This window comes from Macaca mulatta, chromosome 5, assembly GCF_049350105.2.
Source record: "Macaca mulatta isolate MMU2019108-1 chromosome 5, T2T-MMU8v2.0, whole genome shotgun sequence".
In the NCBI taxonomy this organism is placed as follows: domain Eukaryota; kingdom Metazoa; phylum Chordata; class Mammalia; order Primates; family Cercopithecidae; genus Macaca; species Macaca mulatta.
In genome coordinates this window covers 174,031,847-174,045,719 of record NC_133410.1, presented here as the reverse complement: position 1 = coordinate 174,045,719, position 13,873 = coordinate 174,031,847, and the positions used below count along the sequence as shown (strand labels likewise).

Sequence of the window (13,873 nt, the reverse complement as noted above, 5' to 3'; positions counted from 1 at the left end):
TCTAAGCGCTGATTCCCTGTTCCACCAAACAGAAGAATATATCTTGACATTTAAGAACCTCTATAAGGGATACAAATACAGATAATAGGCTGAGAAGGGGAAGAGGGTAGAGGAATGTATAATAACAGTAATGAAATGCCTACTATATCTTTTGTACCATGCTGGATCAAAACACTGTCTCATACTTATGGACAAAAATGGAAAAAGGCGATGAACCAGACACAGGCAATATCACCCCATGATGATGAAGTAAGTTTACTAAAGATTTAGTGTAAACTAACCTTGCTTATGTTACAAAAAGGGACTAGTCCTTAATTTTCATGTATTTCTCTTTAATTTACCTTTATGAAAAGAAGTCACATTGAGTTTGTTTTAAATAAAAGCTCTTATTAAAAGATAGTACCATGAACATGCCTCTTTTAAACAAGTGTTGCCTAAGCTAGAAATACAAAAACATCTAATATAGAGATTATGCAAATATTCAGGTTCAGCTGGGGAAGGAGAAGGTAGTGCTGGCTAGAAGTAACGGTGCTTGCACAAAGTTGACAATCAAATATCCTGTCAACATGAGTTGATTTCACCATTTTTCTATGATAGGTGGAAGGAATTATTTTCTTCATTTCTCAGATTTAACAGAGACAGCACAGGCAAGTCAATGCAAGCAATGGGGAAAGCTTGTAGGCTAATATGGGGCCTCCGCTTCCAGAAGTTTTCCATTTCTGTCTCAGCCCCCATGGTTTATTACACAGGACGGCCCTCTTTCACCTGGGGTTACCCCAGTCTGCTGCCTTTCCGGCTCTCTCTCCCATGAAAGACAATTTTCAGGCTGAGACAGTGATGTGTATCCATGACTCAGAAGCAGGAAAGCCTAAGTCACTCACTTACCAGGTTCTGCCAGAGTCCTCAGCCTTTGGTAGCCTTTGTCTCAGACTGTTGCAGGAGGTAGCTAGTCAGACATGAGCAGGGCAGGAGAGGGCCCTCCCCCAACACCAGGAATGTCAGGCAAACATTAGGTAATGAGCAGGAGGTTGTTAAACTGCCTTTCTAAAATAATAATTGGTTGCAGCAGGCACCAGGGAAAGGCAGTCTCCCAACAGATTAAAAAACCTGAAACTGGTGATCAGCAGCTTCCCAATAAGATCTCAGGAGCTGGACAAATGGGCTCATGCATGTGCACTGAGAGGCAAAATGGCAGAGTTCAACTGGTATACGACCTTCCTCTAGGAACAATGGACTGGTAAGGGACGAGCGCCTCAAGTGGGCATGTGCACAACTTCAGTAAACACACTGTGCACGCGCCCCTCCCAAGTGTTGCCAGGCCACTGCACATGCAGACAGCCCACCCAAAGGAGGAATTAGGGGAAAAGGGACACAACCCCCCCAGAAGCATAAGCATAAGCATACCAACCTATAAAGCCCCAAGTCAAAAAGTCAACTTGATCTCTCAAGTTGCCCGCTTGGCCCACTTCCAAGTGTACTTTACTTCCTTTTATTCCTGCTCTAAAGCTTTTTAATAAACTTTCACTCCTGCTCTAAAACCTGCCTCAGTCTCTCGCTCTGCCTTATGTTTCTCAGTTTAATTCTTTCTTCTGAGGAAGCAAGAATTGAGGTTGCTGCAAACCCATATGGATTCATCACTGGTAACATACTTTGGTGCCATATGACTTGGATATGTTTCCCAGTGGTAAAAGACCTCTATGCCTCACCGTCCTTTGGCTGGAGGCGTTCAACCCCTATATGCAGTTTCCTTCTCTCTTTTTGCCTCCTGCTTACTGACCAACCCCTAGAACAATTCTTCTCAGCCACAGTGGCTCTGCTCCCCACAAGCTGATCACTCAGTTCACACTAATGCGTGGTTCGTAAGGGTGGAAGGAACTTGGAGTTCACATCAAGTAGAATTGAGACACTAATGGCCCTCCTGGACCGGAGGCTCACAAGAGTGGTAGAACTAAAGCCTACTGTGCAATGTTTGGGGTTTCCTCTGGTTTTTCAACTAAAGTTGGCTCTTTCCCCAAAACCACAACCTATTCTCCTTTTTTCTCCACCTATTCACCTCCTATTCACCTTTGTATTCTCAAATGGCCTTGTGCACCAGCTAGACCATCTGCCTCAGGGGCAAGTCTGCTTCTTGTTTGCTTTCATGTCACATGCCATGCAACTTCTTAGACACACAATCATTGTTATTTGTGTGCCCACAGCTCTTGCTGCATTTGTGCAGCAGCAAAGACATAGGCTCCCTTGCAGATATCCCCTGAGATTTATACTTGTTCTTATCCTACCAGCTCAGATGACCTCCAACTCGTCCCCTGTCTGGTGGCATATTGCCAGGATAGATACAAATTGGAATCCCAGTCCTTATGACTTACCATATACTTTTTGTTCCTGTTATGCTCCAGGGCTAAGTTTTCCAGTGGCTTTTGAAGCACTTTGTCTGCCTGCATAGGGCCTCACTGCAGCCCTTTAAGGATCTCACTTCCTTGCTTTTTTTGAGTTAGCGCCCCTTTGAAAGGAGGGAAAATTCTTTCTTTGCCATTTGTGAGTTCTTACCTCAAGCCCCAAGTCCTCCAGAGGTTACTACTTTATGTCAAGAGGGCAAATAAACATTGCCGTTTCACTAGCATCTGAAGGCTTTCAGTGAGTTTTATCTCACTTCCTCCCATTGCCTCCATTTCTCTAATCATTTTCACGCCCTTCTTAACATGCATCAAGACTTTCAAGGTCATATTCGAAGGGAGGGAAATCCAGCCACCTTGTGGCAGTTGGCTGAAAAACAGGCTTCTTATCTACTTAAAGAACATGGGAAGGAAATCTGAAAAAAGGGATAATCATTTTGTTGCTACAAGAGTCACCATAAGATGATGGAGACTGTTTACTCCAGCATCTCTTCTGTTCTCAAGTGGGTAATTGTATGAGATGGAACCAAGGTAATGGGTACATAGTAAGACTGGTTCATTCCAGAACCCTAACGACAAATGGGAGATGCCTATTCAGGATAACAGGAAAGTAAGAGGGGATGCCTTTGTTTTCCTTTTTCCTATTTTTCTCCTCTGTTCCCTCTTTGCAGGTGGGCAACCATGTCTCTATACCATGGGATATGCCCCTCAGATGCATTCCCAAAACCTGGGAAACGTGTGACTCCCCCAAACCTTTAAATAAAACAAAACACAACAAAACAAAACAAACACTATTTTTCCTTTGTAATACGGCTTGGCCTAAAAATGAACTGGGAGAAAATACAAAAGTCAGCCTTGGAACTCAGTGCCTTTGTGCAGGAAATCCTCAAATCAGCCTCCTCAGTATTTTATAACTGAGAGCAGAATAAGGAGGATAGAGATAAGGAGAAGGAAAAATGTAGAAACAAGAGGGATGCTCAACTATTGGCTGCATTTTATAAGCTCTCCAACCCCCATCCAGGTTGCCCTAAAAACACTCCTTCAGGTAACTGCCATTGGTGTGGGAAGCCAGGCCACTGAAAGGCAAACTGCCCCAATGGGACAAATGAGAAGAAGCCAAGCATAGCTTGCCGCCTCTGTCACCAGCTTAGCTACTGGAAATTGGATGCCCTGAGGGCCAAAGGGTTCTGGGACAAGATCCCAACACCTAATGGCCTTGAGCTGAGGGGGTTCTCTGCTCTGGCTGGCTTCCAAGTCATCGAAAAGACAAAGCCAAGAGTAACTCCTGGAGGAGTAAAATATAAATTTCCCTTTGGGGTTTAAGAGCTGCCTACTCTATGCTAATCTCCTTATGTGAGCAACTCTCCTCCAAATTCTGCCAGGTAATGGGGGCAAATGGCACCTCCTCCCTCCAAAAGATTCACTCTCTTCTGGGCAAAAATATGCCTTCCAAGATGGGTGCCTGATTAATATTTACCCAACCTCTAAATTCATCTTTTCCTCTAATAACTCTATTTCTCCTAGAAAGCTACCTAAATCTTAAATAACTTCACCCTAGCCAGTCCTACCTCAAGGATAAAGAACTAGCCCACATTTATTCAGACAAGCCCCAGCAAAAATCTAACTGAGCAATCTCTTGACGGGGGATAACTTCTACAATATGCAGATAACCTCCTTCTTCTCTGCTCCTCCTTCACAATCCTCACACAGCAACATGCAGTACAGACCTTAACTTCCTAACAGAAGGAAAATGACTTTAATCTAATTCAAAGGTTATAAAGAGAAAAAGGTATTTTTGGTAAGGAAGATTATAAAGAACAGAAGTTTTATATGAGAAAGGATCTTGTGCAGTAAATTCTTGTCCTAAAGTAAAATGACTGGTTGTTAAAAAGAGGGATGTTTAGGACAAATCCGAAAGTCCAAGCATGTCATAGATAGTCTGTGTGAGTTGTGAAAAGATTTGTGAAAGGGAATTTATTTTTAAAAAGTTATACAGTTTTAAAGGTTATTAGGCCTACTAAATGCTTCATAAACTGCTACTCTGACTCTTAACTGAACAACTTGCTGCCTTTAAAGCTACATAAGGCCTGGAGACATACAGAGTTAGCCATGTCCCCTAGATGCTGGAAAGGGTCAAAACTTTTCTGCATTTCTGTCTAGTATAATAAGCTCCAAACCTAGTACATAGTCAGAATCACTTACTTAGTATGTTTTTCACAAAAAGTAAAAGTTGCTAAGAGTTAACAGTGTAGCATATTCTTGAGAATACTGGAAAAGTTTTATATGCAAGGCATGTAAGGAAAGTAGAATGTGGTTTTAGTAAAAGATTATAAGAAGGCATGGAAATGTGGATTGTTTTGGCCTAGTTTAGAGACTTAAAGGATTTTTTTAAGTTAGATAGGATAAAACTGAAGGTTTGAGCAAGTTGTGGAAGGTTTGTGAAAAATTAATCTTGTAAAAAAAATCTGTGCATAATCACATTGGCTAAGTTAAAGGAATATTATTCCATTTTTCCATAAATTGAAAAGCACAAGAGTTTTAGTAAAGCATTGATCTACTCTTCATAAATGTGTTATTTATATGTGTTCCAAAATTATGCAAAACTCCTATAATTCTGATATAACTTAGAATATTATCAGTAATAATTATAATTGTTATGCTACACAATTGTGTGCCACAGAGATAACAAATTTTCTTGGCATCTGTGTCTTTGACTATGGCTGCCCTAAGACTTTTTCTCATTCACAGACAATTGTTGTCTTGTTTTAATCCTCTTTAAAAGGTGGCCTTTATAATCAGCTATAGGACTCTGGCAGGCACTCTTGAATGTGGGTTGCTGATAACTTTAAAGAATATAGAAAGAACTTGCAGGACTCTCATAGAGGGCTGAAGTGTTCATGAATATCAAGCATAACAGGAGTTAACTGCATGGACTGAACTAATTAAGAAGACTAAAATAATCCTTTTGTGACTTTTTGCTTAAAACATTGCTGATCCTTTGTTTTTCAGTCAATAAAACTTTCTTTTGAGCTATTTACAGCTTTTAAAAATAAGTACTCCTGTAAACAAAATTTGGAGCCTATTTCTCTCCACCTGATTTCTCTAGAATTTGGAAACTATTTGTGAGTATTCTTAACTTTTGGCAATACAGTTATTTGCATAAATACAATAGTAATCTGTTTTCTTTTGCAAAAGGGCACAATTGGAGAAACTGGTTATTTTACCAAGGGTTTGACTGGAAAGGCATGCTCTACTTTAAGGAATCAAATTTGACTTATAGAGCCAATAAAAACCCCTTGGGAAAACTGGCCTCATAGCTTGTCTACACAGTCCCTGTACAGTGTTCCTGATCCATGGGGAGTAAAGAATGTCACTTTCTGAAAGGCCTAGGAGCCCTAGGTTATCGTGGGACCTCAAGAGGAGAAGAATTTACCCAACTCATCCCAGTATTTGACGGCAGAAACCCATGGCTGGGCTCAAGGCATTTAAGAAGTCTTATCTGAGATTCCTTATGGAATGAAGTTTCAACAAAGCCAATTTTAAAAGGAGCTTATATGGCAAATAATTATTCTTGCTGTGCTTTATGCAAATAATCAGATCAAGTATGATAAGACCAAAGCTTATTTTGCAAACAAATTGGTCCTACCATGATTTATTTTTAATAAAAATGAGGACTGGAGAGAGAAAAGTTATATTTCAAGAACATAACAGATTATAATATAATAACTTGGTATTAGATTATATTCTCAGCAGTTGTTTTTGAGTTTTTATCTGCAATTTAGACTAATCCTGCTTATTCCTGTGAACCAACCAGTGATCTCTGGCTGCAGCTCAGAAGAAACAAGAGGAATAGGTAATGTAAAACTCTGGATAAATATTCTAATTCTAGGAATACATTGGAATTGGCTAGTAAGCCCATCCACTCAAGTCTTAGCAGGCATGACAATAGCCACCAGTTACCTGAGCATGTTGGCAGCCTCGGGATTTTATGGAGTTGTCCTCACCCCCTTATTTCATTTTGACATTCTTCTAAATCTAATAAACTGATTTGTCTCCTCTTGCCTTCAGGCCATCAAGCTCCAGATGATCCTCAGTGAAAGATACCATCCTGTCAGTATTCAAGAGTCACCCTTCTACAAAGGACCCCTAGACTTCCCATCAATGAGACATGACAGAGGCAAAATCCCACCCCTGTCTCCCTCAGGCATGGCTGGATACTATTTTCACCAACCCATGGAGCCATCCTACCCTGACAGCTAGCAAGAGGTGAAGACCCACAAAACAACCACCACCACCCCTCTATCAGCAGGAAGCAGTTACAGAAGACTGACATTTATCCATTTTCCCCAAGTAATTGAGGACTTGGACTCTTGAGGGGGAAAATGTTGTGGTAGGTAGGTAGTCAGACATGAGCAGGGCAAGAGAGGGCCCTCTGACCACCAGGAATGTCAGTCAACCATCAGGTGATAGTCAGGCAGTTGTTAAACTGCCTCTGTAACATAATAATTCATTGCAGCAGGTGCCAGGGAAAGGCAGTCCCCCAACAGACAGAAAAGCCTAAAACTGGTGATCAGCTTCCTGATAAGATGGCAGGAATTGGGCAAGTGGGCTCAAGCATATTAAGAGGCAAAATGGCAGGGATTAACTGGTATGTGACTTTGTAGGAACACTCAACTGGTAAGGGAAGAACAACTCAAGTGGGCATGCATACAACTTCAGTAATCACACTGTGAATATAGTGCCTACCAAGTGCTGGGAGGCCACCATGCATGTGGACAGCCCAGCCCAAGAGGAGAATCAGAGGGAAAGAGACATAAGCCCCCCACTCCCTTGGAAACATGCCAATGTATAAAATCCCAAGTCAAAGGTCAAACAGTGCACTTGAGCCCTGGTGTGATTCCATCCTGCGCAGCTGTTCTCTGGAGCAGCATTCGTTTATCTCCGCCCGCCTTCTCTCCCACCTAAGTGTGTGCCGCCACCTGATGGGAGATTCGATGGACATGGCCATGACCCCCTTGAGGCCCCAGAACTATCTTTTCGGTTGTGAACTAAAGGCCGACAAAGATGATCACTTTAAGGTGGATAATGATGAAAATGAGCACCAGTTATCTTTAAGAATGGTCAGTTTAGGGGCTGGTGCAAAGGATGAATTGCACATTGTTGAAGCAGAGGCAATGAATTACGAAGGCAGTCCAATAAAAGTAACACTGGCAACTTTGAAAATGTCTGTAGAGCCAACGGTTTCCCTTGGGGGCTTTGAAATAACACCACCAGTGGTCTTAAGGTTGAAGTGTGGTTCAGGGCCAGTGCATATTAGTGGACAGCACTTAGTAGCTGTGGAGGAAGATGAGGAGTCAGAAGATGAAGAGGAGGAGGATGTGAAACTCTTAAGTATATCTGGAAAGCAATCTGCCCTTTGAGATGGTAGCAAGGTTCCACAGAAAAAAGTAAAACTTGCTGCTGATGAAGATGATAATGATGATGATGATGATGATGAAGATGATGATGATGATGAAGATGATCATGAGGAGGAAGCTGAAGAAAAAGCACCAGTGAAGAAATCTATATGAGATACTCCAGCCAAAAATGCACAAAAGTCAAATCAGAATGGAAAAGACTCAAAACCATCATCAACACCAAGATCAAAAGGACAAGAATCCTTCAAAAAACAGGAAAGGACTCCTAAAACACCAAAAGGACCTAGTTCTTAGAAGACATTAAAGCAAAAATGTAAGCAAGTATAGAAAAAGTTGGTTGTCTTCCCAAAGTGTAAGCTAAGTTCATCAATTATGTGAAGAATTGCTTCCGGATGACTGACCAAGAGGCTATTCAAGATCTCTGGCAGTGGAGGAAGTCTCTTTAAGAAAATAGTTTAAACAATTTGTTAAAAATTTTCCGTCTTATTTCATTTCTGTAACAGTTGATATCTGGCTGTCCTTTTTATAATGCAGAGTGAGAACTTTCCCTACCGTGTTTGATAAATGTTGTCCAGGTTCCATTGCCAAGAATGTGTTGTCCAAAATGCCTGTTTAGTTTTTAAAGATGGAACTCCACCCTTTGCTTGGTTTTAAGTATGTATGGAATGTTATGATAGGACATAGTAGTAGCAGTGGTCAGACATGGAAATAGTGGGGAGACAAAAATATACATGTGAAATAAAACTCAGTATTTTAATAAAGCAAAAAAAAAAAAAAACCAAACAAGAAACAGTGCACTTGATCTCTCAAGTTGCCTTGCTTGGCCCTCTTCCAAGTGTACTTTACCTCCTTTCATTCATGCTGTTAACTTTTTAGTAAACTTTCACTCCTGCTCTAAAACTTGCTTTAGTCTCTCATTCTGTCTTATGCTTCTTGGTCGAATTCTTCTGAGGAGGCAAGAATTGAGGTTGCTGCAGACCTGTATGAATTTGCCACCACTAAGAAGGCCAGCCCCCACCTGTAGGCTCAGCCCATGTTTCTGGAATGAATTCTATATATAGGCTGGGGAGTTTTTAAAAGTTTAGTCCAATAATCTAAGACTCTCTGTCTCCTGGATCCTTTATCCATCATCCCAATCCCATGATGAACACTTGTGTGGATCCCTGGCTGCTTACTTGCAGTGGCCCTCTTTTTCAGATATTATGATTTGTTTGCTGAGCTGGATTGTGTTTATTCACAACAGGCCCTAGCCTACTGTGTGTCATAATCAAATATTAATCATAATTCTTACAATCAAGTGATCAAATTCTAGAATCAAAGGAGAAAACAGCTGTGTAAACTAATAACATATATAAAGCTGGATGTAACAATAAGCCCATACTGGAAGTATAGATGAAGAACATATTAAAAAAAAGGAATCTGTCTTGAAGAGTAGAGGATGACTTCACAGAGGGATTGGCATGGAAGGAAAGAGAAGACAATTCTAGATAGTTGGAGCAGCAACTCATCTGAAGACATAAAATTGTTAGAAAATGGTATGTTTAGGAGCACAGAGGAGTTGGTATGAGTGAAGTCTATAGGGTATCAAAGCCAGGTTAAGGAATAAACCAGCTGGCAGCTTCCAGGGACCAAGGGGCGCTGAAATGACCCAGCGACTAGAATAAAGTGGAGAAATTGTACTTTGTGAGCTGTCACTTAGGAAAGACACTAGACATCGTGGACACATGAGAACAGAAATACCCAGAAGAATAGAGAAGGAACAGAGGGCTGCTGACAGCAGTTCTTCACCTTTCCTCCAAGATGGGCTCAATTTCTCCTCCAAGTAATTGACAACAATATTGGTTGAAAGATGCACCAAATGTTGAGTGCATATGTAAATGTGTCCACCTAGCCCTCAGCTACATAACAGAGAGTACCAAAAAATTACACTGAAATGTTAATAAAAGTTCCAGGTCCTGGCCTCAAGTATTTTATGTGTATTAAGTCATTCAATCCTTATCCTATGAGGTAGATATTATCACTTCCATATTACAGATGAAGAATCTGAAGCACAGAGAGGTCAAATAACTTTACAAAGTTCACACAACAAGTATGAAGCCATGATTTACCTCTAGAGTAGCTACCTCTAGAGTCTCCATACTTAACCATCACATTGAGTTTTCACTTTATCTTCTGGGCAGTGGAGAGCTGGTAAGGTTTTTTAAGCAAAAGAGCAATAATTTGTGTGTGAACATCACTCTGAAAGATTGAGAATTTGAGAAGATAGAATAGAGTTGGGAGAGGCTGGACATGAAACACGAGTAAGAGGCCACTGAGCCAGTCACAGCAGGAGACCATGGGGGCCTGAGCTGAGGCAGGGGAATGAGTTTGCAGAGGAAGGGAAATGGAAGAGGTGTCAGAGAGATCAAACCACTGAGCAGTGGTAACTGGTGAGGAGTGACAGAGATGGAAAAATCAAAAGCTTTGATGATTGGGATAAATGAAAGAATAGTGGTTCCAAGGGAAAATATTTGTTTCTGGACAACCTGAGCTTGAGGTTTCAAGTTCCACCAGTTAAAGGAACCCAAGTTAGCTAGTAAAACAGAGACATAAAGCTCTGTGGAAAGTCTGGAGTTAGAGGCACGGATCTGGGAGACCTTGTGTAACAGACAACGCTGAAAGTTGAGGTAAGGAGGGAAGCCCAGGGAAGCAGATAAAGGTATCAGATGAGACCCCAAAGATGGCCAGCATTTAAGCCCAGGTAGAAGAAACAGGGAAAAAAACTGAGTAGTGATTTGAAAGGCAGTAGAAGAGGTAGGAGAAAGTAGAGTTTTGTAAAGCAAGGGAGGAGAAAGTTCTGGAAAAGAGAAAAAGAGCAACAGTGTAAATTTGGCAGGAGGAGCTGATCAGATGAGCTAATAAAGGGTCTCTGAGAAGGCCATGGTGACTTTCTAAGAAACCTACAACTGGGTTCCTCCCTATATCTACACCTCCAACTCCTCTCCACCTACGGCCCAATTCTGGGGGCCAGGACTAATCTCATGGCACCAGCCCTTCCAGCCTTGACTTTCAAAGCCACAGTTAACCACTCCATACGAGCTGTGATGTTACTCCTCTGTCCTTCACGATGATGAAGATATTGGAACATATTTCCTTAGGCTAGAGATGAACCCAAGAAGACTATCCCGTGGTCACTACCTTTGTGTTTTGATCCACAATTTTCTTCATATTTTTCAACAGATGATTATTTGGACCACCTTCTTTCTCATTCACGTACACTATCCTATCCAGGTCTGGAAAGTTCCGGTTCAGATCTATTCCCTGGGCATTGCTTCGACCCACAAACCAGTCTTTGAGTTCACCAGGCTAAAAAAAAAAAAAGTCAAAGAGAAAAAATCATCAGTTGCTTATTATTATTGTCACTTTCTATTTAAGGTCTCTATCAATGCTCTTTAAAATAACTATTAAGATTATTTATTTCAACAATGCCCTCCCATATCAGCATTTTTACTACTTTACTTATATAAACATGAAGATATCAAATTTAAAGTACAGTGATGGGCCGCATCATGACATTTCTTACCACGACTGACAAACTATACAACAGTGATCCCATAAGATTATAATGGAGGTGAAAAATTCCTATTGCCTAGTGACATTTTGATGATCGTGACCCTGTGTAGGCCTAGTCTGATATGCGTGTTTGTATCTTAGTTTCTTTTTTTTTTTTCCTAAGAGACAGGGTCTCACTCTGTTGCCCAGGCTTGGGTGCAATGGCACAATCACAGCTAACTGTAACCTCAAACTCCTGGGTTCAAGTGATCCTCCTTCCTTGGCCTCCCAAAGCACTGGGACTACAGGTGTGCACAACCATGCTAGGCTAAGTTTTTATTTTTTATTTTTGCTAAAGACAGGGTCTCACTATGTTGCTCAGGATGGTCTCAAACTCCTGGCCTTAAGCAATCCTCTCCTCTGGGCCTCCCAAAGCACTGGTATTACAGATAGAAACCACTGCACACAGCCTGTGTCTCATTTTTAACAAAACAGTTGAAAAACTAAGAAACCCTTAAAAGTTTTTAAAATAGAAAAAAAGCTTGTAGAACAAGGATATAAAGACAAAAGATTTTTGGACGGCTCTACAATGTATTGTGTGTTTCAAGCTAAGTGTTATTACAAAGAGTCCAAAAGGTTTTTAAAGTTTAAAAGTTTATAAAGTAAAAAAGTTACAGTAAGGTGACCAGGTGCGGTGGCTCACGGCTGTAATATCAGCACTTTGGGAGGCCAAGGCGGGTGGATCACGAGGTAAGGAGATCAAGACCATCCTGGCCAACATGGTGAAACCCCGTCTCTACTAAAAATACAATGCTGAGGCAGGAGAATAGCTTGAACCAGGAAGTCGGAGGGCGCAGTGAGCCGAGATCATGCCATTGCACTCCAACCTGGTGACAGAGTGAGACTCCATCTCAAAACAAACAAACAAAAAAAAAGTTACAGTAAGATAAGTTTAATTTATCATTGAAGGAAGAAAAATATTTTTTATAAATTTAGTGTAGCCTGAGTGTACAGTGTTTATAAATTCTATAGTAGTGTACAGTGGTGCCCTAGGCCTTCACATTCACTCACCACTCACTCACTGACTCACCCAGAGCAACTTCCAGCTCCATTTATGGTAAGAGCCCTATCCAAGGGTACTGTTTTTATCTTTTATGCCGTATTTTCACTGTACCTTTTCTATGTTTAGATATACAAATAGTTACTAGTATGTTGCGGTTGTCTACAGTATTCAGTACAGTAACATGCTGTACAGACTTGTAGCCTAGGAACCGTGGGCTATATCACATAGCCTAGGTGTGTAGTAGGCTACACCATGCAGGTTTATGTAGGTGCACTCTAGAATGTTCACAAAACAACAAAATCACCTAACATTGCATTTCTCAGAACACTTCCCCATTATTGAGAGATGCATCACTGTACTTGTTATAGGTATTTTGAAAATATGTTCGATGAATAATATTTTAAATGTTAAAAATAATAAAGAGATATTTATCATCAAATTTCACAATATATATTCACTAGTTATAAATGACCTATTTCAAAGCACATCATTCTATAATTAGATTTAAGTAAAATATTCATTGCCTCTGTAAATCACAGCAACCTATTTTTTAAATATTTAGAAGAATAAATAACTAAAGATTAGCAGCTTAAAATGAATTTAACATGCATTATGGACTAATAACATGTCTCCCTCTTATAGTCTTCATGGAAAAATATGAGCTTAGAACAAAATTCTAGGGCTTTATGGTTTGAGGAATTTCTCTCCAGTTTAAACCCTTCATTTATCTAATGGTACAATCTGGAAAATTATTCCAAGATATTTGTTTTATTTTATAATGTGAATTTTCTTGTTTTACTGTTAAATTATATCACATGATATAGACATATTTCCACATTTTTTAAGTCATGGAAGCTTAGATATCTTAGACTGCGAGGAATAAAAATCTATAAGACAGAAAATAGCAATGATAATCTGTTGCCTATATGTCTAAAACTTCTGAATATTACCTTAAAATTTTAAATAATTTAATTTTATATATTACTAGAATTTTTCTCTCATAAAACTTTAGAAATCGTATCAATTTTATATCTATTTACAGAAATTCGCTGAGTTTCTTACAATGTCAAACTATGTCATTGGATCTTTTTAACTGTAGATAAACATACTAAATATTAACTTGAATGTGTTCTCATGTTCCCATAGACTAAGAAAATTATTTTAAACTGTAGAAAGCAGCATATATAATGTTCCCCACCCCTGTCCAATAAAATAGGAACAAACACCATATATCTTCTCTTAAAAAGGTATTACTTTCCAGCTCATCTAACAGCTAAGATATATTAAATTATTTTTAGTTAAGAGGTAGGGTTTTCGCTTGTTTGTTTTTTAACTTTACTGAGCATATGTAAAAACCAAGTAAACATCAGTAAAACATTATTCTGGCCAAAAGTATTTCTTCCTTAAATTCAGTAGAGGGCGCTGTGACACTAGCTCACCCACATACACCCATGGCGTTACTCTTCAAC

The 13,873-nt window shown here is 40.0% G+C and overlaps 1 protein-coding gene and 1 pseudogene across 1 annotated transcript in view; one reads left to right on the top strand and one right to left on the bottom strand.

The window, feature by feature from the left end:
- CPE (carboxypeptidase E) overlaps nucleotides 1-13,873 on the bottom strand; it is a 121,110-nt gene that overhangs the window by 19,612 nt on the left and 87,625 nt on the right. Inside the window, 1 exon segment of the mRNA NM_001258081.1 lies at nucleotides 10,988-11,155. Coding sequence (NP_001245010.1) covers nucleotides 10,988-11,155 — 168 coding nt within the window.
- LOC106998568 (nucleophosmin pseudogene) lies at nucleotides 7,279-8,302 on the top strand (annotated as a pseudogene).